The sequence below is a fragment of the Anser brachyrhynchus genome (genome assembly GCF_964034855.1).
Source record: "Anser brachyrhynchus genome assembly, chromosome: 17".
Classification (NCBI taxonomy): Eukaryota; Metazoa; Chordata; class Aves; order Anseriformes; family Anatidae; genus Anser; species Anser brachyrhynchus.
The window spans coordinates 6323418-6346786 of record NC_137710.1 but is presented as its reverse complement, the minus strand read 5'-3'; the positions used below and the strand labels follow the sequence as shown (position 1 = coordinate 6346786).

General features: G+C 35.2%; 1 protein-coding gene across 11 annotated transcripts in view; it reads right to left on the bottom strand.

Annotated features, from left to right (window-relative positions):
* Window positions 1–23369, bottom strand: part of SFSWAP (splicing factor SWAP) — a 48646-nt gene that overhangs the window by 18597 nt on the left and 6680 nt on the right. For all 11 annotated transcript variants that reach the window (XM_080560224.1, XM_080560228.1, XM_080560229.1 and 8 more), the window contains 9 exons: window positions 21417–21642; window positions 20838–20953; window positions 20039–20174; window positions 14616–14853; window positions 14138–14269; window positions 13704–13797; window positions 11244–11421; window positions 8523–8756; window positions 6843–7033 (listed from right to left, as the gene is read on the bottom strand). In XM_080560224.1, coding sequence (XP_080416350.1) covers window positions 6843–7033; window positions 8523–8756; window positions 11244–11421; window positions 13704–13797; window positions 14138–14269; window positions 14616–14853; window positions 20039–20174; window positions 20838–20953; window positions 21417–21642 — 1545 coding nt within the window. The remainder of the gene's footprint in view (window positions 1–6842; window positions 7034–8522; window positions 8757–11243; window positions 11422–13703; window positions 13798–14137; window positions 14270–14615; window positions 14854–20038; window positions 20175–20837; window positions 20954–21416; window positions 21643–23369) is intronic.

Sequence of the window (23369 nt, the reverse complement as noted above, 5' to 3'; positions counted from 1 at the left end):
GATTGTTACTCTGAACAGGCATACAGCAATACCCACCGTCTATTGCTAATACAGCAGGATCAACTATAGCAGAAAGTGTGCAAGATGTACACAATCTACAGTTGTTGATAACGCTGTTACGCTTGGCAAAAATTGAATAGCGCCTTATTTTTAAACCTGTACTACAAACTTCTATTTCATCCATAAACATACTACTCTCCACAAGAAAATGAATACTGTTACGAACAGGACAAAAGTAAGGACAAGCCATCTAAAGAAACAAATGAAAAACAGGTCTTCAAAAGAGAAAAGATGAAAGAGCCCAAACAAGTTAAGAACTGCTTTGTGCTATAGAATCTTTATATTCAGAGGCACAATGACAGATGACATTAGGGACAAGCCATTAAAACAGTTACTTTCAAGTTACGTGCTTGCCTGGTTTTGCAGCATTATAATGGTGAATTTGTCTCCTTGTTTAAATTGGATGTTAAGGTTTATACAGGTAACAGTTTGGGTATAGCCAACTGTCTTTTACAAGCAGATCAAAGTACTTATCACCCATAAAGCATTTCTGACAAGGTAAAATATGAGAGATGAGCAGAATAATATGTATTAGAAACCTATCAGACATGCTATTAGGTAAATCATGCCTTGTATACAAAAATTATACCGTACTACACATGCAGAACACCTATCTGTACATCAAGTAACTGCTCTGAAGAAGTCAAATACACTGTGTGCTGCAGAGAGTATATAAAGCCTTGTCTAACCAGGCACCAGCATTGTCCCCCTCTCCTATTTTTGTCAGGTATTAACTGCACCAGTAGATTCTGAGATGCTTTCTCTCTTCAATTGCTTTAACGGTCACTTAAGACCATTCGCTTTGACAAAAAATGAAACTCTGCAGGCCTTCTTTTGGCAGGGACAGCAGGGATGAGACTTTACCTACGTAAATCACATTTACCAAAACTTTGCTGGAAGTAGTTATTTGGCAGCTTAGATTCTACCTCTGCAAGGCTTCTATAACTTGCTGCAGTTATCAGCCACTGTTAACAAAAAGATTAAGCAAATGTTCACCAGCAAGACACTGAACCTTGCCAGGTTTTGCTTGGCTGCAAAACAGATGGAGAACCCCTGCTCCAGTGATGCTGCTTCCTTTTTTGCTCCCAGAGGCACCTAAGAACAACGCTGCTTAAGTGGACAGGATTGGGAATAATACAAAGTTTTAATTAGCATTTTTGTAGACAAACCACGTTTTAAACCCCCTAAACAGTTGTGAAATGTGCTACAGGCCTGCTACACCATAGCCTACTACTACCAAAGGTGATGTCTGTATTCAGAATTCAACTGATGCCAATAGCTGCATATCTGGAAGAGTCCTACAGTCCTCAAAATTAAAGGTTGCTCCCTACCGTAGGCCACAGAACCTTATGTTTGTGGCTGACTGACTGCAATTTCTCTTAACTGAAATACTGCCCCTCGTGTGTTAGTTGGTATGCTTTTCTTGATACAATAGCATCCACCTGAATCATATATAAACATAAAATCATACACAAAGAGAGATGCTACCAAGTTACTGTTTACCCATCTCTTGAAAAAGCACAGACTTCACCAGCTACTAGTTACTGGAAGCTGATTAGCTTCAGGAACTGAGCTAGAGTTCCATGTTTTCTAAATGCTGCTCTGATGAAGGATTATTCATAACTGCATTACTGCTGTAATGCATCCAAGAATGGTGAGGAGTCATTTCTGAAAAGCTGTGCTGCTTCATTGCTCAAGCTCATTTTTCAGCCTTTTGTTCCTCTTGCTTGATTTCACTTTAAGGAAAAACAGGAAACCATATAAAAGAATGAATTCAGCTACAGAAAAAGTAGATCTGACTATTTTTATGATCCAGCTGAAGTCAAAGAGCTTAAAAGTACTACATAACTCTATGGTGCTGAGTGCCCTTTACGTGCAGTTAGTGGAATCAATTTTGTTCCAACTTACATACTCAGTATCAGCAATTCTTTTAAGAAATACTAGGTATCTTGAAAACCTGACAGAGGTCAAACAAAACTTTGTTCATTTAATGCATTTCTATACCGTGTGATAAGCAGGTTTTCAGCACCAATGTATGCTGTGTATAAACACACAAATAGCATGACTAGTTTTTATACAGTTATTTGGCAAGGACAAGCTCATGGGAATTATGCATCTCCCATGGAAATTCTCAACCCATTTTCATGCCTTATTATACTTTTCAGTCATTACTCCATTTCTGAGACACATTTTAAGCTACAAAAATCATTCCACTACATTAACTCTATGACCACTGCATATCAATCTTTGTTTCCTGGACTCAGCATTGGATGGACGTATCCCCAAAAGGGAGATAAAATTGTTTGTGACATTTTTGGTAAACCTACATATTTTTTTCTTCATTTTGTGAAATTTCCACTACAGCTTCCGTTGACCAAACTGCAGAACTAATTTTACATCTCTCTTTCTATTGGTTATACGTATGTTTTCTTGATTACAGTTACTTTTTGTTATTGGAGAATACTTTTGCAGTGTTTTTAAATGCATGTTTTTCTTTCTGAAACATGACTGAAAAAGCTTTTTTTTTAATAAAAAAAACAAGATCCATGCTATGTAATTGTTTTTAAATTGATTTAGACACCATGATGCAGATTACTGGATTTTGAGTGTAGACAGCAGAAGACTGCCCATTAACACAGTACTAACATTCCCCATATAGAAGGTCAATATTATTTCAAAAAGGCAGGTCACATCACTAACTTTTAAATACATATCTGAAATTCTAAATAAACACTTTTATAAACAAATTATTTTCCAACTATTTCTATTGGTAAGAAGCAGAGAAACTGGTTGCTTTAAAATTCTTAGATACATGGGACTTTGTGTGAGAAAAAGAGATGCCTTCTCTGAAACAGTACTTCTGCGGCAGAAGAAAACCAGACATTTTTAGCAAGTAAGTTTACTGAGAAGTGGAATTTGGGGGAGGCTTTTGTTGAAAAGTTGACTTGCTTTTTAATAAACTCAACTTAGACCTTGAGTAATTTCAGATGCAAGTGGGGACACTCATCTGCTCTTCTGAAAAGAGACAACTGTTATTGAAGAATTACTGTGCCTACGTCCTTGGCAAATCCCTTTAAGGAGATGAGCAGACAAAGTCTCAGGAATTTTGCACTGGCATTGTCTCTTTGCATTCACTCTTCAACATATAACTGGAAAAACATACTGCACATGCACCAGTCATAGGGAAAACATGTTAGCATTAGCAATGAGAATCCTAAACAGGATCTCTTTCAGCATGTGCTCGTACTCAATTCATTAATCTGCTACTATGCTGATATGGAATTCTTTCTGTGGCAAAGGAAACAACGGAAAGCCACGTCATTCATTCTTGTTGCAGTCTGTCACAACCATTATCTGAAATTTTCAGTTGGTACCCAAGATAAAGTTTTGCTTGATCAGTGCAACCAAGAACTCCTTGCTGGCTTTTCTAAGAGTGACACAGATCCAAACCCAGGAAACGGAGACTACTTCCCAACGATATTTGTGTTTGCAATGTGCACAGTTGGTCTGACTGCAACACACAGTTTTTTTCTGGCTTCTGTAGGATCCCACAAAAATACCCCTAAGCTGCATAAATTTCAGGTCCTATTTAGGCTGGGTATCAGGAAACTACATAGCCTACACCAAATCCCACTCCTACTTTTTTCCCCCACAGCTGTTTACAACTACTGCAGTGAAGACCTAAGTCCAAGGTGACTTTCTTGAAACGGGTTTTGATAGTTTTTCTTCCATTAAGAGAAGAGATTGTCTGGACTTGTTGGAGGCTTCCATACATTTGCTGAAAACACAGACACCCCTGTCTTTTATGAAGCATGCATGAGATCACGCTGGATTGGGATGTGCTATGATAAAACGATACTCAGACTGAAAGAAAAAGAGGTTGACAATCTAGCCTCTTCTTCACTCTGAAGTTAAGCAATTAGGAACTTAAATGGAAAATATACAATGCACATGGGAAAGTGTCGCTTGGATAGAGAACATAGCTCTCTGCTGCCAAAACCTGCAGATGGAGAAAAAAGCTTCAGGACAGAGCTATGATGTACGAACAAATCAATACTAGAAGGATTTTCCTATAGAATAAATGCAAATCCCTCACTTAGGCTTTTAAAATTGTAGTTATTTTATTGAAATCAGAAAAGGTTTATATGAAATGCATTATTTCTAAGCTGTTTTGAACAGCAATTTCCATTTATTAATAGGGAAAAAAGCAGATCAGTGGCTTTGATCGATACAAGTTTTTAGAGTTTGGTTTTATATTTCTTCACTAAAATTTGCAGAAAAGCATTCCTAGGAAACAAATGTCTTCAGCTGAAGAAGGGAGACAAAGAATACAGTTTTTGTATGGCTCCTATCTCTTCCAGCTTTCAACAACAAGCTGGAAATGATTAATTCCAGAAACATCAATCTCTCTTGATCTCTTTATAGTGATCTTGAAGATACAAATTAAAATTATGAATACAGTGTTGAAGTAAACAGTCTACCGGAGTCAAGAGGACAAAATATATTTCACTATTCTTAGAGTCTGCTGAACATGACTAAAGTACAAAAAACAAAAATTACCATAGAGAAAGCTGAGACTTTCATTATAGTTTTGTCTTCATTACTGTAGAAAACAAATCTGTAATCTGCCTTTTTCTGTAGCTTCTTTTGAGATTCTCTTTTTTCTTTTTTGCAGAGACAATGTTTACCTTTTTTTTTTTGAATGGCATGGATATAAGCATTTTGAACCAATGCACATATTACTTACTACCTATGGGCTTTTGCAAAGGCTCACAATTTCTACACCAAAACAAAGTAGTAATTAACCAGCAGCAGGACTAGAAATCAAACTTAAAAATAAAATCCACATACAAACTGCTTACTAAGTTATGACCAAAGCAAAAATGAAGCAAGTTAGCAAACTTATCATCTGTATGTCTCTGTCGTGAGAAGCACTATACACTAACAAACATTATTGTACCAACTTTTAAGTTACTAGCTAAAGGTCACCACCTATGGCAGACACAGACAGAGTAAGTGCAATTATGTCTTTACGCTTATATAGCTGCTTCAAACATGATTATACCGACCTATTATTTTTTACATAATGAAGTACTAGAAAACTTGTGGACGTTAATATAAAACTAAAGCATTTCTGCAACTTAACTTAAACATCTTTTGACCCAAGGTTGCCCCTTTAAGCTTGCCTACTCAAAAATTCCAGGTCTTATAAAACTGATTTCTAGAGGCTGTACCCAAAAAGGTATTTTAACGGATCCACATACTGCCTGGTAATAGTTCGATTTGCTGCAGAAGATAATGCCAGATAACTGATTAATAACTACTTCTGCATGATAAAACCTCTTTTTTTCTTCTTTGTGATAAATTCTAGTAAACCAGTGTGTGACCAGTAGAAAATAGATTTTAACTTCCTTTGGAAACAACAGCCCAAACAGTCAAATGGCAAGGTAACTTACTAGCAACTCTATTATCTTTTTATAGCTAGGCATAAAGCCTTTATCAACCTCCAGGTTACTTTTAGATTGGCCTAAGACTGCAATATCATGATGACCCACTCAAAACAGAGCTTCTGAAAGCTCTCAAACTGACATTACCTTAGTATGATCTATTACAATTGACTGTCCAGACTGGGGATACAGAGACCAATTGTCAGGAGCATTGCAAAGACAAAAGATGGAAAGCAGTCTGCCTGTGCTACATACACTAGGATTCTAGAAAGCAGCAAAGTGCACAGATTTGTAACACAACTATCAAAAATTCTTCTTTGAAGGAAGTGCAGGAATACTGACACTCCAAATCGCTTTGCTCTAGATAGATATCCACTTCAGCTGTTCAAAACAGATTCTACTAAACAAACCCAAGGCACTGGGCCACTTTATCATCAGAATGGCACAAGCATATACTCTGGAAGACAACAAAATAATTAGTCCCCTCAATTCTTTCACTTTGAGTTTCTTGTTTTGATTCTTTACTACCTGCTCTGTGAGTAGCATGCATGCACACATTACATGTTTGTTTGAATTTTGCGCTGCTATCCACAAATTCAGTTTTGTTTTTAAAATCGTATCCTTATACTACTAATAGATCTTTTATAACTCCCATAATAAACTGCTGCCTAAGAGAAAAATATCCTAGCAGGCAAACCTTTTAAAGCACTTACCTGAAATACTCAACTAACATAATAATGATGAATAACAGTCGCCATATAATCTAGATTTTTCCCACCTATGTATTTATTTTCTTGATTAAGGATGCTCCAACTAGAAACTTAAAGTGGTATGCATCGTTTCACTACATATTTACCTCAGCTTTATACCAGCTAAATTAAAAAAATTGAACAGCAGGACAGGTTCAAAGTAAATCTGAATGTAAGCTCAGTTGCCTGCATATTGTTTTAAAATTTTGAACATGTCTACTCACACCAAAATAAGCTTGAAACAAGCAAATATTAAAGTAGATAGCTAAATAAATTTGAAAGAGGAGCATTCTACTTCACAGACCACTAGCGCAGAGTTAAACTTGCAAGTTTATTTTGCTTTCTGTAACCGGCAATCTGACCTTTGAATTACACACCTTATTTCTCTACCAGTTTTTTAATTGGCATTAAGAGGCATATGTAAGATAATTGAAAAAAGATTAAAAAGTGTTTAAAATTCAAATTTCTGTCCATTTGTAAAATATTCCATCTCTTCTGTCAACTTGATAAAATACTCACAGATTCATACCCCACAGGTAATTTTTCTGCTAGCTTTATGGCAAAGAGAAATGTATTTCCTGCATACCTCAACACTGAAGGAATTCTCTTCAGCCTTCTCAGTTTCTGCCTCTGCCAGAGGGTTTTTCAGAGTCTGCAAGAACAGTGCAGCTTTCCTTTTGCGTTCTGCTTGTAGCTGCTTTTCTTTTGATTCCTTGGAGGCCTGTGCAAGCTTCTCCCTCGCCGCAGCTGCTAGTCTATCCTCAAGTTTCTGCTTTGCTAAGGAAGATAAAAAAATCAAGTTTAGAATGAATCACACTTGTGCACCTTAAGTTTCCTTGAAAGAAAGGCACAAACAAAAAAGAACAGAACCAAACAGTCCCCCCAGCTATATACAAACCTTTCTAGTACATCTATTCAAAGAGATAGTAAGGACAGATCAGTTGAAATGATCAAATTCTACCCATTATAATTTATAGGTAATGTCATTTGATCAATGAAAAGCATTAATACAGTAAAAATTGTTAAGCTTAAAGAAACTGCCATAAAAATCTGATCCTGGAAGTGCAGCATACTAGTGTTTTCCTTAGTATTTACAGAAGCTGCCTAAAATAGTAGCAGTGCAAATTCAGAGGCTTTTTCCTTCATACTCCTTAAAGCAATGCACTCTTCATTTTGCTTTTCTCACAGGCTGGATCATTTTCTCACATCTTCCAGCCCAATTTATATATATCTAAAAAAGTTTACAAAGGAGTTTGCTCCAGATAGCTTTACAAATGGTTTTGCCATTGTTATAAACAAGTATTGTTACGTGATTAAAGAAAGAAAACAAGCCACTTTAGCTATGCACAGAATGATTTTTTTTAACCTGCTTCATCTTACGTTTCCAGCTCTGTGTTCTGTACACATACAAGATGATTTTTTGGTTAATTGCACCCAACCCAGCTTTTCCCCAACCATCTCTTATGCTTCATTTTTATTACCATATACAATATTTCATACTTGCTCTACATATGTATCACTAGACTATACTCGGTGCTACAAAAGTGTAGAAAGGAACTGCTACTTAGAAGTTAAAAAAAAAAAGTACTGTTTGACAATGAAAAATTAAATTCCTGTAGCATACTCAGTTATAAGAGCAATATTAAGTTTTTAAGCTGGCAAACACTGACAGCATCTCTACTTTATATTAAACAGCCTCTACTGTGAAACCGCCTGGGGGATGAAGGTGGGAAATTTGATCCCTTCAGAAGATCACTTCATTTGAATTCACACTGCATACCCTTCTGCCCTTACATATACACAGTAAAAGAGAAACCCATACAAAGACTTAATGGCACTGCATTATAACAGGAACAAAACATCGACAAGGTGATATTAGTGTATATGGGCATGCTATGTTACTGAAAAATAACTTGAAGCATTTCATTGTTCTGTGAAGAAAATGAGAAATGGACATGTCTTTTTCTGGGTTGTGTAAATGCAAACTGGAAACTAGAGGTTTAGTGTTTTACCCCAAGTTTGTAAAGAAAAAAACAACTCAGAAAAATCAGGTACCATGGCAAACTATTCAATGCCATTTTGTTATAGTGTCAGTTTTAACTGAGCAACCAATGAATATTTTGTACTCAACAATAAGTAAGAAACTGTGGGAAAAGGAAAAATCTATTCCTGTAAACATAATATGGTGAAGACCGAAAATACTTAAAACACTGTACTTTACAAAGGACTCAATCTTTCATTTTGCTTTCAATATAACATGGGATACCTTGTTTAGCTTCCAACTCCTCCTGAGTAAGCTGAGGTTTTTTCTCTTCAGCAGGAGTAGAAGGAGTGGTAACAGCTGGAGTATGGTTTGAAGCATTATTAGCATTCTCCTGGCCTTCCTTGCCCTCTTCCTCCTCCTCATCACTGTCATCATCTAATTTAACACGGTTTTTCTCCAAAGGAAGAAGGTCATTTTCCTTGGCCTTGATTGCAAAGCTTATTGGAGCAAATGATGCTGTGAATGAATGGGTAAGATTTTACACATCATTAGACAACAGTGGAAAGCACGTTGAATTTCTTGTCTTTATCCATAACTCCTGTAGCATACACCATGAAAGAAACCAAAACCAAGAAACAGATCTGTATCATCCTTACGCTGTGGTAATTATTTTGGGGGACAATACAATAATTTTTTTTCTTCTTTGAACATATTTTGGAAACTATTTCCCTGAAATGTTCGGCCTCAAATTAAAAAAAAAATCAGATACAAACCATTTTTTAGACCCAGCCATACAATACAGTTCTTAAAATGATTTTCATTTATTTAAAATCACTTAACGGTTTCTCACCCTCACAATTACGTGAGAATTGGTCTTTGGATTGAAGCATGAAACCAGTCTAGGTCAAAATACTTCGTAATGCTATAAGAAGCAGAAAAATAGTTGAAAATATTTTTTTATATTTTATTATATCAGACACTGCAATTAGCCCTATAGTATAACTAGAACTTAAAATACATCTCTAAAGGATCACTTGCATTCCATATTTTTCTGCAAATCTGTTGTCTCAGGCCAAAGAGATATGAACAATCCTAGGAAAGAATTCAGTATTTCCTCTCTATGGCTGCTTTCTTTCTTGTTGAATCTGTTTTCCCAGTTTCTTCTCCCCACTGAACACTCCTTCTGCTAAGGCTGCTGACACACTACAGTATGATACAGTCCCTTATGCTTCCTTCACACTAAATCTGACGGTTTGTGCAACAATAGCGTTTGTCAGGCTCACAGAACTGAACTTAAATACTTACATGCATCTATATGAAAATTAATTATCTTGGGGAGATAACATTTCACTATAGAAGAAATAAACGCAAAACTTAAATCCTGTTCTCTAAACGCACTGTGTCTTAACTATAGTCTCGCTGTGGCAAAATTAGTGGTCAAATATTCCTTTCAAACAGTCCTCCCTGCTACCCCAGCACAAAAGCACAACACTACACATCCATGACAGCACAGACAAAGGAAAAAGAATGCCTGTACACAAACCACAGAAACCCACAAAAAAAATTATTGTGGATTGTTTCAAGCTAGTCTTCATTAATGGATCTTCCAAAAATAATAAATATAGATACACATTAGCTACACTTAAGTCTAACTACTGCTTTTCCCTCAAATAATTTTTCCTGCAATGTTTTCTGAGAACTGTTTTCTGGAAAAACACAGAATTCATCTCTAAACAGTTTATCCAAAAAGTAACTTTAAAGAATAAAAGACTGATCAGCTCACACATCTCAAGCAAAACAACTCACTGCTATATGATCTGCTGCAACACTTGTCTTTCACAAATAGGAATGCCTGTTGCATGCATATATATAAATATCCTCTAAGATTCTAGTAACAGAAAATTAAATACAACAATTAATTTACATACCAATGTTTAGAAAATATAAGCTTTGCATCTTCTAATTCTAGGGTAAGAAAACAGGCTCATAAGTAAGTAAGAACCCCAAAATTACAAGATAAGAGATCATAATGGCAATTTTTCAACTTTTTCATATGACTAAACAAATCCTAAAATGGGATTTTAATCCTTCAGAAGCAAAAGAAAGGTTCAGATATTATGTTTGTCTTAGAGCCAGCTACTGCATTTACATTACAAGAAAGTGGGATTTGTACCATACCAGAAAGTGAAAATAAATTTATAGGAATAAGACCACAGGGAGTAGGTACACTCATCAGCAATTAAGTAAGCCTCTGAATAAGGTAGAAGGTAGTACTTGTCAGTGGGAACACTGGTTAACAGTTTGTCTTCTGTTTTGTCTCCTAATGGCTTTTAATTCTACTTGTATCTTTTAAGTTTTATTTTATATTGAAAAGATGACATATTACGATTTCTTTTTCTGACAGGCCAGGATATCAGTTCTCGAATATAAAAAAATCTGTTTTCAAACTCAGGATATTAACAGTGTGTTAGCTGAATTTGGCTTTTAAGAGATCCTTCCACTTTGTCCCTCTGCTGCTATAACTGCAAGAGGAAAAACATTTCACTTGCACGTGGAAAGGCTTTTTTTTTTTCCCCAGTATGATTAACATGCAACATTGGAAGACTGATTAACCAAGAAATAAGCGTAGTGTACTTCCTCCATGTGTATGGTTTCAAACAAGACTACTGCTTTTATTCAGGAGGAGTATCTTCTTTCTTACAGAGCTTGTAACTGTCAAGTTTTAAATGACAAAAATAATATTCTGCTGGCGTCACTGATGAAAGCCTTCAACTTTGCACTAAACTAAAACAAAACAATTTATTCTGTCAGACAGTAAATACCTCACAGTCTGATAAAAGAAAAATATGAAAGCAAGCAAATTGCTTACTTCAAAATTTTTTTTATGCTTTTAGTGAAAATAATGCTTAAATTCTTTTCCCTACTCCCCTCCCGCACCCCCTTTTTTTTTCTTCACTATATGCTAACAAATATTTTTACGGCCAACAACTCATGCCAACGTACCTTTCACCAATTTACCATCACTGACAGTTTTAGGAGGAGGAACATCATTTTTAGTTCCTGGAACTCCCTTAGCACTTGGCTCAGATGCATCTTCAGGTGTGTGCTCATCTGCAAATTGAGTCTCACTTGGCTTATCAGTGGCAGTATCTGCTGGAACGTCTTCGGATGAAGATACTCCCTTTTCAAAAGAAATGTTTGATTTTACCAATTGGGTAGTTTATGAGAGTTAATGCTGTGCTTGGGGAGCTGCAATTCTGCCAACTATTTCAAACATCACTTTATCAACAGCTAATTGTATATCAATAAGCAGTCATGACCAAAGTTTGCTCCTTGTAAATAATACACTGCTTCACATACAGGCTGCACAGACTAGAGATCTGCAGTAAGATGTGTTGTTATTTTAAAGGGAAGAAAATGTTTTTCAGCTGGTATACTTTTGCAAAGAACTGTTTTAAAAATGGCATTTTTTCAAACTGGACCCTAAAAGCATATACTTTATTTCCAAAGTATTTTCTTTTAGCTCTCGATCTCCAGAGTCCAGGACAAAATCCATTAAAGTTGATTCACAGAACAAAAGCTTGAGACGTTTTTTGCTAGATACCTTCTGTACAAATTCAAGTTATTACAGGGATGAACACAAGGTAATGTCTGACTCGTCGTAACCTTTTGCTGAAGAACACTGGGCCTATCAGTGTTTTTTGTGACATTAAAGCGATACAGTACAGATGTTGTAAGATTTTCAAAAGAGTAAAGAATTATTGCTCCTACTGTTACATGACTGAATCATTCAAGACAACTTCTACACTCATACTGTGAGAATATTAAGACAGATATTGTAGAATATTAAAAATATTTACATGGCAAGTCAGGGGATCACATTAAATAATTTAACATTTAAATGAGCCTCTCAGCAAACAGTTTGGTCACTTCCCACTGGCAGCTGTTAAGTACATTTAATGTTGAAATATCATGTATTGAAGCAATCCTTTCATTGTTCCCTGCAGCCACTCCCTGACCAACAGAACTAATTTCTGAAAATCCTCTGAGAGGAAACAGATTTCATGTATTTACCGAAGCCAACAGCACAGTTTTCTATTAACTTTAATGGCCAAAAGGAGAATAATCAATTGCATTAGTTGCCTATACTTACATTATTAAAGCATAAAAATAATACTGAAATCATTATTCTAAAAAATTAAAGAGAACGGCAATATCTAAAAAACCATACAGTAAGACAATATTCATTGCTACACAAGACCTCAGGGGACTTAAACCAGTTTCTGCTTGCTTCTTAGCTACTAGAATCATCTGAACACCTAAAAGGAATCTTTTATCATTATATTTTGGTTAGTGCACAATTTCCCCAGAAAATAAATGTTAATGAGTCTTGATTAATTATGTAACTTTTATGAATTCAACCCACTAGTTTGGAAATAAGAAATTCTACAGTAACAGTTATCACTGTGGTACAGGAAAATTTTGCACGTAATTTATCAGTTGACTAAGATAATATTTACTACAGCTTATCTTTAAAAATAGTGTTTTCCAAACATTTTTCATGATTAAAATAAGAGACAAAAGCATTTCAAACATCAACTATTATTGAATTTCTTCATTTTCCAGAAAGTTACTTTGAGGAGTTTACCCACAGGCCTACCTTCTTCAGTTTAAGTAATTAATTGTTGAGCACTCCAATCTAAGCCTTGAGATGACAAATGACATAGGGCCTAAAAAGAAAATAGCTCTTTCCCATGAAAAGTTAACATCAGATTAAGTATTTCTGATAATATTTGCAATTTTCTTTTCAGTAAGAGAACAGACAATCTAATGCTATTAGCTAACATGAGAATGGTTAAAAACAAGGATGCCAAGTTTGGGTATTATCTTTTAATAACATGACTAGAAGAAGCGAAGGAAGTAAGAAACTGACATGAGATTTTGAAGGTCTAGTATTACTTCAGTCAGTCATGCTAGGATTCCTCTGATAGAAAACCTCACTCAGAAAAAAGCATGCCAGCAACATAGTTTGGCTACTACTCTACAAAGAACCATAAAGCATGTGGCTGTTAAAAAGTTATACCTCATCTTCATGACAAAAAAACACTAATCCTAACTCTACAAGGCTGCAGACCTCCACAAGGCATATACTGCCTTGTACAGAAATTCAAAAGATTCACCGTTTGCCATTTTAGACTACAACCACAGTGAATGGCTGCTTATACTAAAAAGCAAGAAGTAAATATCATACCACCTCATCTATCCCAAATTAAATGCTATACAAAATTAAGAACGAACAACAACAACAAAAAAAAAGCATTCGCATCCTTTGCTGACCGAGTTCTCTATAATTCAGAGATTTCAATTTTTAAAGTCTCATGATAATAATGATAATACACTAAACAAGTCCTTTTCCCACTTACGCTGCATTTTTAACATATGTAAATATAAACACACACATACCTGAGAGTTGTCACTGCTTTCCTTTTGAAGGAAGAACTGTTTTTTAAATTCATAATACGCATTATACTGGTGCCATGGTTGCAGGAACTCAAATCTGTTAAAACAAATGAACACAGTATATACCAACAATCTATTGTTGTCTAACTCTCTCTTGCACATAGAACAATATTTTATGTTTGGAAGCGCTGTAATGTACGCCTAAATTTCCAGAGGATATATATTGAGAACATGGTTTTGAAAGAAGTTTTTGCTTGTTTGGTTGTTTTTAACATTTCAGCAATAATGCTTTGGCATTACTTTTAAGTAGATCCCTGAATTTCAATTAAAAAAAAAAAAAGACATAAGTCCCTTCTTGAGATCTCCATGCTCTGCTAATATATTTAAAAATGAAAACCTCAAACTTTAAAATAAAAAACAGAATAATGTTTTCTTACCTGAGATCATTCTTGGCACGAACACTAGTTTCAAATTTTATCCCATTCCTAGCAACATACTCAGCTAGCTTGTCAATAACAGGTTGGATATCTGGGGGTGGAGGTATAATGGCAACCACTGGAGCAATTGTGCTGAAAACATCAAAAGTACATCATTTTTATAAATAGATTATAAGTATCTTTCAGACTCTTGTTTTAACAACCCCCCCATGAAATAGAGGCTTGCTCTCTAGGCTCATTATGCAGTTAAAGTAACTACTGATTTTCCACATAGAAAAAAAGTCATAGTAGCTGAATAACAGTAACCACATATAATATCAAAGACCAAAGTGAAGCCAGGTAATCAAAGCTGTATAAACACTGCTGAATGTTACCGAGGCATCACCAATAACACTGCTGTTACTAAACATTTCATACTGCAGTGCAAGAAAGAGTCCCCTCCACCAAACAAACGCAACTATAAAACTCTATGTGGTACCTTGTAGATGTTGTGGTAGAGGTCAACCCACTGCTGCTTTCGGTTGTGTCTGGGGGAGGTGGAGGTGTAGTACCAGGGGGTGGAGGTACTGATGCTACCCCTGTAGTGCTTGATACAGTCACCCCTGCAGGCAATGCATTGTAGTAGGTGGCAACATCTATTCCTGGAGGTGGAGGTGCGAGGCAGTAGGTTCCATCAGGTAGCATATAGTAACTATAATACATGGCTGCCACAGTTGCTATAAAGAAAAAAACAAAAACAAAAATATTAAAGAATAAAGTTCTAGTTAGAAGAAAAATATACAATAATAACAAAAAGCTACTATGGCATCAGAACAAAACCATCTACAATCTAGATTCACAACAACACAAAAAAAATGTGTAAAAGAATGTTCACGTTAATACGCTTAGAATGAATATGAAATAAGTATGATTAAAAGAAAGAATCAGAATATACTGAGGGTCAGATGGAAGCCAAATAGATAGGAATAAAAAAAAAAAAGAAAAAAGTGAATCACCAGAGAACGCCTACAAAAAACAACCTAATATGAAATCGTTCTTCCTAAACTAAATTAACCTCTGGCATTGTAGCTTAGATAAAATTGTGTATGCATTAAGAACAAAGTGCGCATATATTCAAAACTAACACTGAGAAATTAAACTCCTATTATTGCTAGTGGTTTAATTAAATGACAGCATTGCTTTAAGAGCAAAATGCTTTTCCAATATAGAAAATTACCATAACTATTAAGTTAGTTCTAAGTTCCACTTTATTAACAACCATTTCTAATTGCCTCTATATAAAGCTGGTAAAAAGCTGTTTTGAGTATCTGAGTAGTTTTTCCTTATATCTGGTAAATACATTTGCATTACAAGCTTTGGAATCAAAGTTATGCTGACTGTATATCCACTTACGTAAACTGTATATGCAGGTAAGTAGAAATTAGGCAATATAGTCTTTTAACGCTGAAGCTACATAGGCGTTCACAAAATCTAGAAACTTTAAAGTTTACAGGTGATTTTTCATTCTTCATAATAGAAAATCTCACATTAGACTACCTTCACAGTAGCTGCCATTGTACAACTGTGCTACATTGTACACGTATGCTACAGTCAAACTCAGAAACATTTTGCATATACCAAGTGCAAATGGAAAGAAAAGAAAATAAAAACCCAGAACAATTCACAATGGCCAGTGCCTTATTTCACTCATTACCTGCATACAAACTCCTCATTTACAGCACAGCTGAATGTGCCACTGCTATTCATTATGAACAGAAAAGAATTTGCTTTCTAAAATGATCTTAGAGGGTAGTCTCTATCTGTATGATTGCCAGTGAGGTCTTTTTCTGCATTTGATTGGTAAAACTTCACATTTCAAGCTTGGAGTCACTGAAGTGTGCCTTAAATTTTTTGATCAAGTAGATGAGGCTGACGGGAGATCTTTTCACAAGAATGGCACAGAACCAAAGTGACAATACAGACTTCATCATGAAGAGAAGTGAACTACTTTTGTTTGCCTCAGGTTTGTATATATATTTATTTTCTAATCCCCGGTCAAGAGATCTACTTCCAGCTAAATGAGACTAAATTATATTTAGTCCATTACTTTGTATTAACTCACACAGTAAGTAGGCAGGATGAAAAATTTTCACATTTTCACATATTTTTCGCATTGGTTATTTAGTGCTGTTTAGTGAATTTACAGTCTGAGGCAGCATACCAAAAGATGAGCAAAAAGGCAAATACTTGGCTATTAAGCTAAGCATCTTTTCAGCTCAAGAACCTGACAGTTCACTACTACTAGCCAATGCTTGAGTCCACCACACCAGCTCTGCAATGTAAGATCACATACAAGGCTGTATCATCTGGGGAAACTAGCCACTAACAGGGAACAGCTACACTACAATGAAACTGAGATTTATAAACTAAAAATAGTAAGTAACAAAGATTCCTTTTTCTGGAACACTGTCTAAACTCAATTCTAGTACAAAAATGCTAATACACAAATTATGAAAGTACATCCACATTTTTCTATGCTGCTCCCACCATTAGTGGTTTAATATATTGAAGTATTTCCAATATACTCAGCATACCACTCGGCAGATAGTAATTATCAAAGGAAGTACGGGAAGTTCTGGTTATGTCTAATTAATACCAGCAGAATGTAATAGACATGTAGAACTGTGCAGGGAAGATTAGCACATCTAACTCAAGCTAGTGCAGAAAGTTGTTTGGAAAATCTCAGTATATACAGCTAAGCACAAGCAGCAAAACAGAAAAAAACAAGCAATTTCTTAATGCAAACGCACATGGAGATTAACATCCTTTGCTATTTTACCTAGCGCAATAATGTATTTCATTCCTTTGTATATAAATTGCTTTAGGATTAAAGCTTTCTGCTTCAATAACATCCCACTGCAGCAAGTACCACAATTTTGTATTTCAAAGTACTATGCTAAATATATATGCAACTTTGATACTTCGTAGTTTTATCCAGTGCCTTCTTTATGGACTCTCCATTATGGACATACATAAATAAGTCACTGAAGTGCCTCATCATTACCTGCTCATTTTTATATCTTCCAGTGCTGCTTCTTATTCTAATCACATCTCACTCTAACAGTGCTTTCTAGTAGAGACAACCTAATCACTTTCTGATCTTATGATGGATAACCCATTTTGTGGTCATAAAAAAAAATATTTATACAAGATACCGTTAGTAAAAACTGCCACTTAAAACCCTGCTAATTTTGTAGGTATCTTAAAAACGGATATGAGAATCTCTTATTTAAACTGCGTTAGTTGAGAATCCGAAGTACTTAAAAAATACTGCACTACTATGCAACTGCAAGTCATAGATAACCAGATTAGCCCTACCGCTCCACATTACATCAGAATACATTACCACAAAACCTTTTTGTTTCTAAATAGAGGTAAAAATTTTATTCTTTCCATGGAAGTTTGAAATTAAACATTAGTTTTCTTTGTGTATATTTACAAGCATTACTTTGCATAGAAATATCTTACCAATAGTTTAAAATGGAAGGGAATTTTTATTTCCAAGATGATTTTAGGGTAGAGAAAAAAGGGTTGCATGTCTCAAATAGGGTTCTTCTAGCAAAATCAACACTCACTGAATGTTAGCATAAAAGTTGCACAACATTGAAAAACACACACAATTTGTATCTGCTGGATATATATTAAATATAGAGACACACAGAAGCCTCAAGAAGCAGATGAGTTTAGCAACATAATACCAATACAATGAACAACTGATTTGAGTAAGTTTTCCAAGCTAAAGGTTTGTCAGATGCTAAATGCCTGTTCCTTGAGAAAGCAAAGGCTTGTGGCTTGCTTGCTTTCTTTAAGCAAGTATTTTATAATGCTTTAATTAGCTCAACACTTCACACAAGGGCACTCACTTCCTGTAAATCTAAAGATTTTCCACAGAAAGGTGTATAAACAGAAAGTATTCAGGTAAAATATTTCAAAGGATTTAGACTAAGAATTTACATTTCTGGAGGCAAAGTTTAATCAATGCATTAAATTACAGTCCTCTTAAAAGTTTCCTAAACAATTCTGTGTGGCAGTATTTACTTTCTTCAAAGAATAACTTATCTGTAAGGAGAGCAGAATAAAGATCTATTAAGTTTTAAAGGCAGAGAGAGCAGAGCTGTAGGCTTAACTTGTATTGCTATTAAATGATAATCTCCAAGTCTGCATCACATTCATTCAGATTCAAGCCTGACATGAAAGTAATCAGAAAACTGAAGGGCATTTATCCATAGAGACACTTATTCTGATTTCAGACTTTCTTGAAATAACCAGTAATTTTCCATTTCTCTGCAGACATCTTATTTCAGTTTTATTAACATTCTCTTAAGGTACAGTTTTAAATAAAAACACTTCCACACATATTCCACTACATGTATTACAGTTGGACAACATCTCCAATCATTTGGGGAGTTCTGAATTTATAACGCTTCATAATCGACTTTGATAATTATTGTCACAATTATTTGCAATAATATTATTAAAAGAATGAACTCTATCACCACCACCTTGAAATAAGACCACTCATTACCTACAAATTGATACTGACATAAAATGTTTCTGCAGTGAAGGCTACAATATACCTGTTCTTATAGCTCAATAATGTCAGATGGTAAGTCCTATAAATGAAAGGGTAAGTTATATTTCTATGTTTAAGGAATCAACGACTTTCGCAATTAAGGACTATGAAAGAATTAGAGGCACATAAATCCAATTAAATTTGTCCTCACCTTTTTGGGTATGAGAATTTACTAAACTTGCAAGAGCTTTGCATGCAGCCTGCATTAAGCAGCTTCAAAGATAATAGAAACCAGACATACCCAGAGAAGTTAAGATAACGTTGCTAAAATATTTCATAGCAGAGGAGATTCTTAAAAGAGGTTAAAGACAGGACAATATTTAAATTTAATCTGAAACGGTTCAAAAGAAGTGTCTAGTATTAAAGATTTAATAATAATTTGGAGGTGAGGAAAGCCTTGACATTTCACTATCAGGCATGGGAAAATCAGTTGAGCACACAACTTTCTACATTGCTCACTTATAATTTAAACATTATCATTGCTTTTGTTGTTCATTTAAAGAGAATTAGAATATCTACTCCTGTATTAAGAAATGACCTCCGTAGCTTTTGAACTTAAAAGACAGTCCTCTTTCTCTGATACTGTAATAGGAAATATAATTTAAATACAAATTTTTAAACTTTGGATCTTGCATTTTCCTGATTTCTATTTTCTACACATAACATTGAGCCAGTGGACAGAATAACAAAATAATGAAAAATGATACAAAGTGTATAATAAAATACTTAAACATTTATTTCCTGTAAAACTACCTCCTATTTCAGACTAGAACATTATACTAAAATCTGAATGTATCACCTCATGTGGATCCTTCAATAAACATGATTTTTTTTTTTTTTTAACCTTTGCACATTTTTCTTAGTATTAGGCCAGCAAAACTGTTCAAAGCAGATTCACCATCTGCTTTTTCACTCAAAGTAGCAAGTTTTTTTGATGAACTACTTTATAGGACAGTTTTATATTCAACTCTGAAGGCATTAGTTAGGCTTCGTTAATAGAAACTGATGGAAGCTATCAAAAAACATTAATATTGTGCTCTCCATACTCACAGACCGGAGACTTTGCTGCCTCGCTCCCCCACCCCATTTCTGTTTTTTTCTAAACTGCTAGCAATTCGATATATACCCGGTGGAACACCACACCTTCGAAGATCAAAGCGATTGAAAAAGAATAAATACCAGTTACAAATGATCAAATATGAAGTTAGCGTATTTTTCTGTCCACCGGTCTCCACACACAATTAATTCATCAAGACACACCACCAGTTGCCTAATTACAGGGCACTTACAATCAGAAGAATATTCTACTTGTGATGTCTGAACAGCTGCCCCATCCGTTGACTGCGGTGTTGATGAGTTATTATCTGATTGCGCTTTGCGGACCAGTGCTGCAAGTGGATGATCTGGGTCTACTACCTTCAAAGGCTGAAAACATTTGAGAGTAGATAGTACGTTAAAATTTGAAGTGCATATTTAAAACATGGTATCATCAACTTAATTTGAATTAAATTAATTAGGTATCAGTAATATACTCCAAACACTGAAATTACTGTTTCTGTAGCTCCTATATCAGGATCAACTTGATTCTTTTTCAAAAATTTGTGGAAGGAAAAAAAAAGACAAAATACACTTCAATTTGATGTGACCATAAATCCATGACATGAACAAAAAAGCAGGTATTACTGTGTTGTTCACCACCATGGCTAAAATAAGACACAGAACCTGACTGGACTTGTCTAAATATCAGACAACATTGCTGCCATTTCTCTGAAAGCTTCATAAGTGCACAAACATCTGTTATTCCCACTGTTCCATCACTGGATCAAACTCAAAAAATATCTAGAACATATCCAGCAAAATCTACACTTAATGAGTCGTACTAATTCTGCTGAAATATTATTCACTGAACCTATCATGTCATGTCAAGATTTTATCTAAAATCTGAGAAGAAAATATTCCATCCCTGCTTTTAGCAAAATACATTCACAAGACAGAAAAAAATGTTAACAGAAGATCCTAACACCTGCATATTACAATTCTGTGCCCTGTAATCAGATGTTTAAGAGTCATTTTAATAGGCTGAAATACCTTCATGAGCTCTTCAAGTCTACTGCATTTTTTAGACGCAAAGAGACTTGGATGCAGATAGTTTCCATCATCGTCGTCGTCGTCGTCATCCTCTTCCTCAGATTTCACTTTCGAGTCTGAGTAAAAGCAATATCTGAATTTAATTTGGGTTTTCTGCGGATTGGTATTGGGAGAGGATGAGGGTACAGAACAAGCATACGTTCTTCTAAGAAACTATACTTTTCACAAATCTGCTTATTCACTAAAATATAGATTAAAAAGATGACATTGTTAGCCATCAATAAAACTAAAACTTAAGTGCACAAACCAACTTTTTATTGGACTAGAGCTACACAAGCATTATAAAGCTCCAAGATCACAGCAGATTTTGTATCATAAATACCCCAAAAGAATATTTTCTTTTAAAAAACTTTTTCAATTTAAGGAAAATCTCAAATCATCCCATCAATCTCAGCTGCAGGGTTACAGTACTGCCATCACAATACACCAAAAAGATGCAGCTATTTTACAAAAAAAAGACCAGTGGATGTTTCACTGATTCACATCCCAAAGCCACCCATTCGACAAGCATTTACTTACGTTTTTTCTCGTCTGCTTTATTTTCAGAAGGAGCTGCGTATCGTCCCTCTTTCATAGCTTTCTGAATGAATTTGTAGTAGGGATTGAGGTAGTGATCAAATCGCAAGAAGTCAAACTGGGAGTTGCGTGCTTGCTTGGCTTTTAGCATAATCTCAAACTGTGCTCCCTGCTTGCAGACAAAGTTTGCAGTTCGTTCTATAATCGCATGCATTTTTGCTGTTGGAGGCTGTGGGAGTAAAATAACATAGATTTGTATTTTCATAAACAGTTCGTAGAGTTTGTCAGAACTCCAGAGGTAATTAGAAAGAGGGCAGTTCCCTGCCCGGCTTCTCAGCAACATGGTGTCATAATCACTTTCACCTAGTGAAAGCATTTCACCTTTGAAATAAGAAAAAACCACAAAAAACAGTCCCAATTTTCCCCAGCTTCTTATTCATTTCCTCTTGCAAGATACTCTCCACCTATCACACCAAACCGAACTGGGGAACAAACTCCAGTTGAACTTGATGCAGCAAAAACATTCTTTTAAGTGAGGCACATTCCATAGCCAGAGACACTTCTGCAGGCACAAGACAGGAGACGGATGTTTTTGTTGACAAAGCAGTGCCAACATAAAGTGGATCTGCCTTACAACATCTTGAGGTGCTCTGAAGAGTCACCATGCATGGACTTGTTAATAAATGTGCAAATAATGTTCCTTAACTACAAAAGCTTCTTACTAGGTTTCTTAGAAGGGACATGTTGCATCTGAAGACCAACATAAGAATTTTATTTATACATGCTGTCACATTCCCAGTCATTAAACACTTTAACAATAAAAGAAAATGAATGAAGGTAACCAGCATCTGTGCATTTCCACTCCTGAAATCTCACATAAGGAGCACTGCCATGTCAAAACCAAGAACTGAGAAGAACAAGAATTTAAGTGAAGAATGAATAAACTTCACCACTGACTTTTCATACTCAGGTCTGTTTTGTCTTGTGCTCAACAAACTGTAGGAACACATACTGTGTGTGCCTATGAAGAAGGAAATGTCACACTACTGATTCATTTCAGCTTTGAATTTTTACTGGTCCAAATGCAGATGCATACTGCAGACCTCAGAAAATCTTTTTCAGAAGATCAGAAGCAGACAATACAGTGGTGCTCTATTTAGGGAAAAAAGACTGAATGTGATCAAACAGCATATTTTTAGAAATAATTTTCAGCCAGTTGGATTCTTCATTAGAACAACATGTTCAATCTGGAAAAATAATTAGTTGTTTCAAGTTTTACTTGTCCCTCTAGAACACTACTAAAGATTGTTTTAATTAGAGATAATTAGGTTCTCAATAAACCGACAGTATTATGTTCATTGCAAGTTTCACAATTTAGTCATATATCAAATTTATCTATTTCTGTGGTTCTTGTGCAGGAATATAAATTACATTTCAAGACCTAGAGATTCATGAACAAAGCTACAAATCAGCAAGGAATCTCAAGAAACACTGTACCCGAAACTGCGATCTGGCATTGAATTTGAAACTGACACCACTTTATAAACTCTGGAAGACTAGCAGCACCAGGGATCTGCAAAACTTTGAAACTTTACAAAGTAAGAAAACAATAAATCTCCATCAGGTAGAGATGCAGATGTCAGAGAGATATTCTAGTTTGCTACTACATTTAATAAATAGACTAAATTAAACTGATAAGGACTGTTCGTTAAAATTGGTGGTACTCTTTCAGGAGAACAGGGGAAAAACCCTTTGAAAATAGTCCAGAGGTGACATTATATAAGTGCTATAATCTAGTCAGATACTCTGTTCTAAACTTCAATTATTATTGGAATTAATTTTTTTTCCTGAGAGAGCTTTCCTTACTGCAAGTTAAACAACTATCATCCATTCTTCAGTGAGCCTGGAAAATAATTTAAGTCTTACATTGCCTCTCAAATATGTTCATCTAGAGAA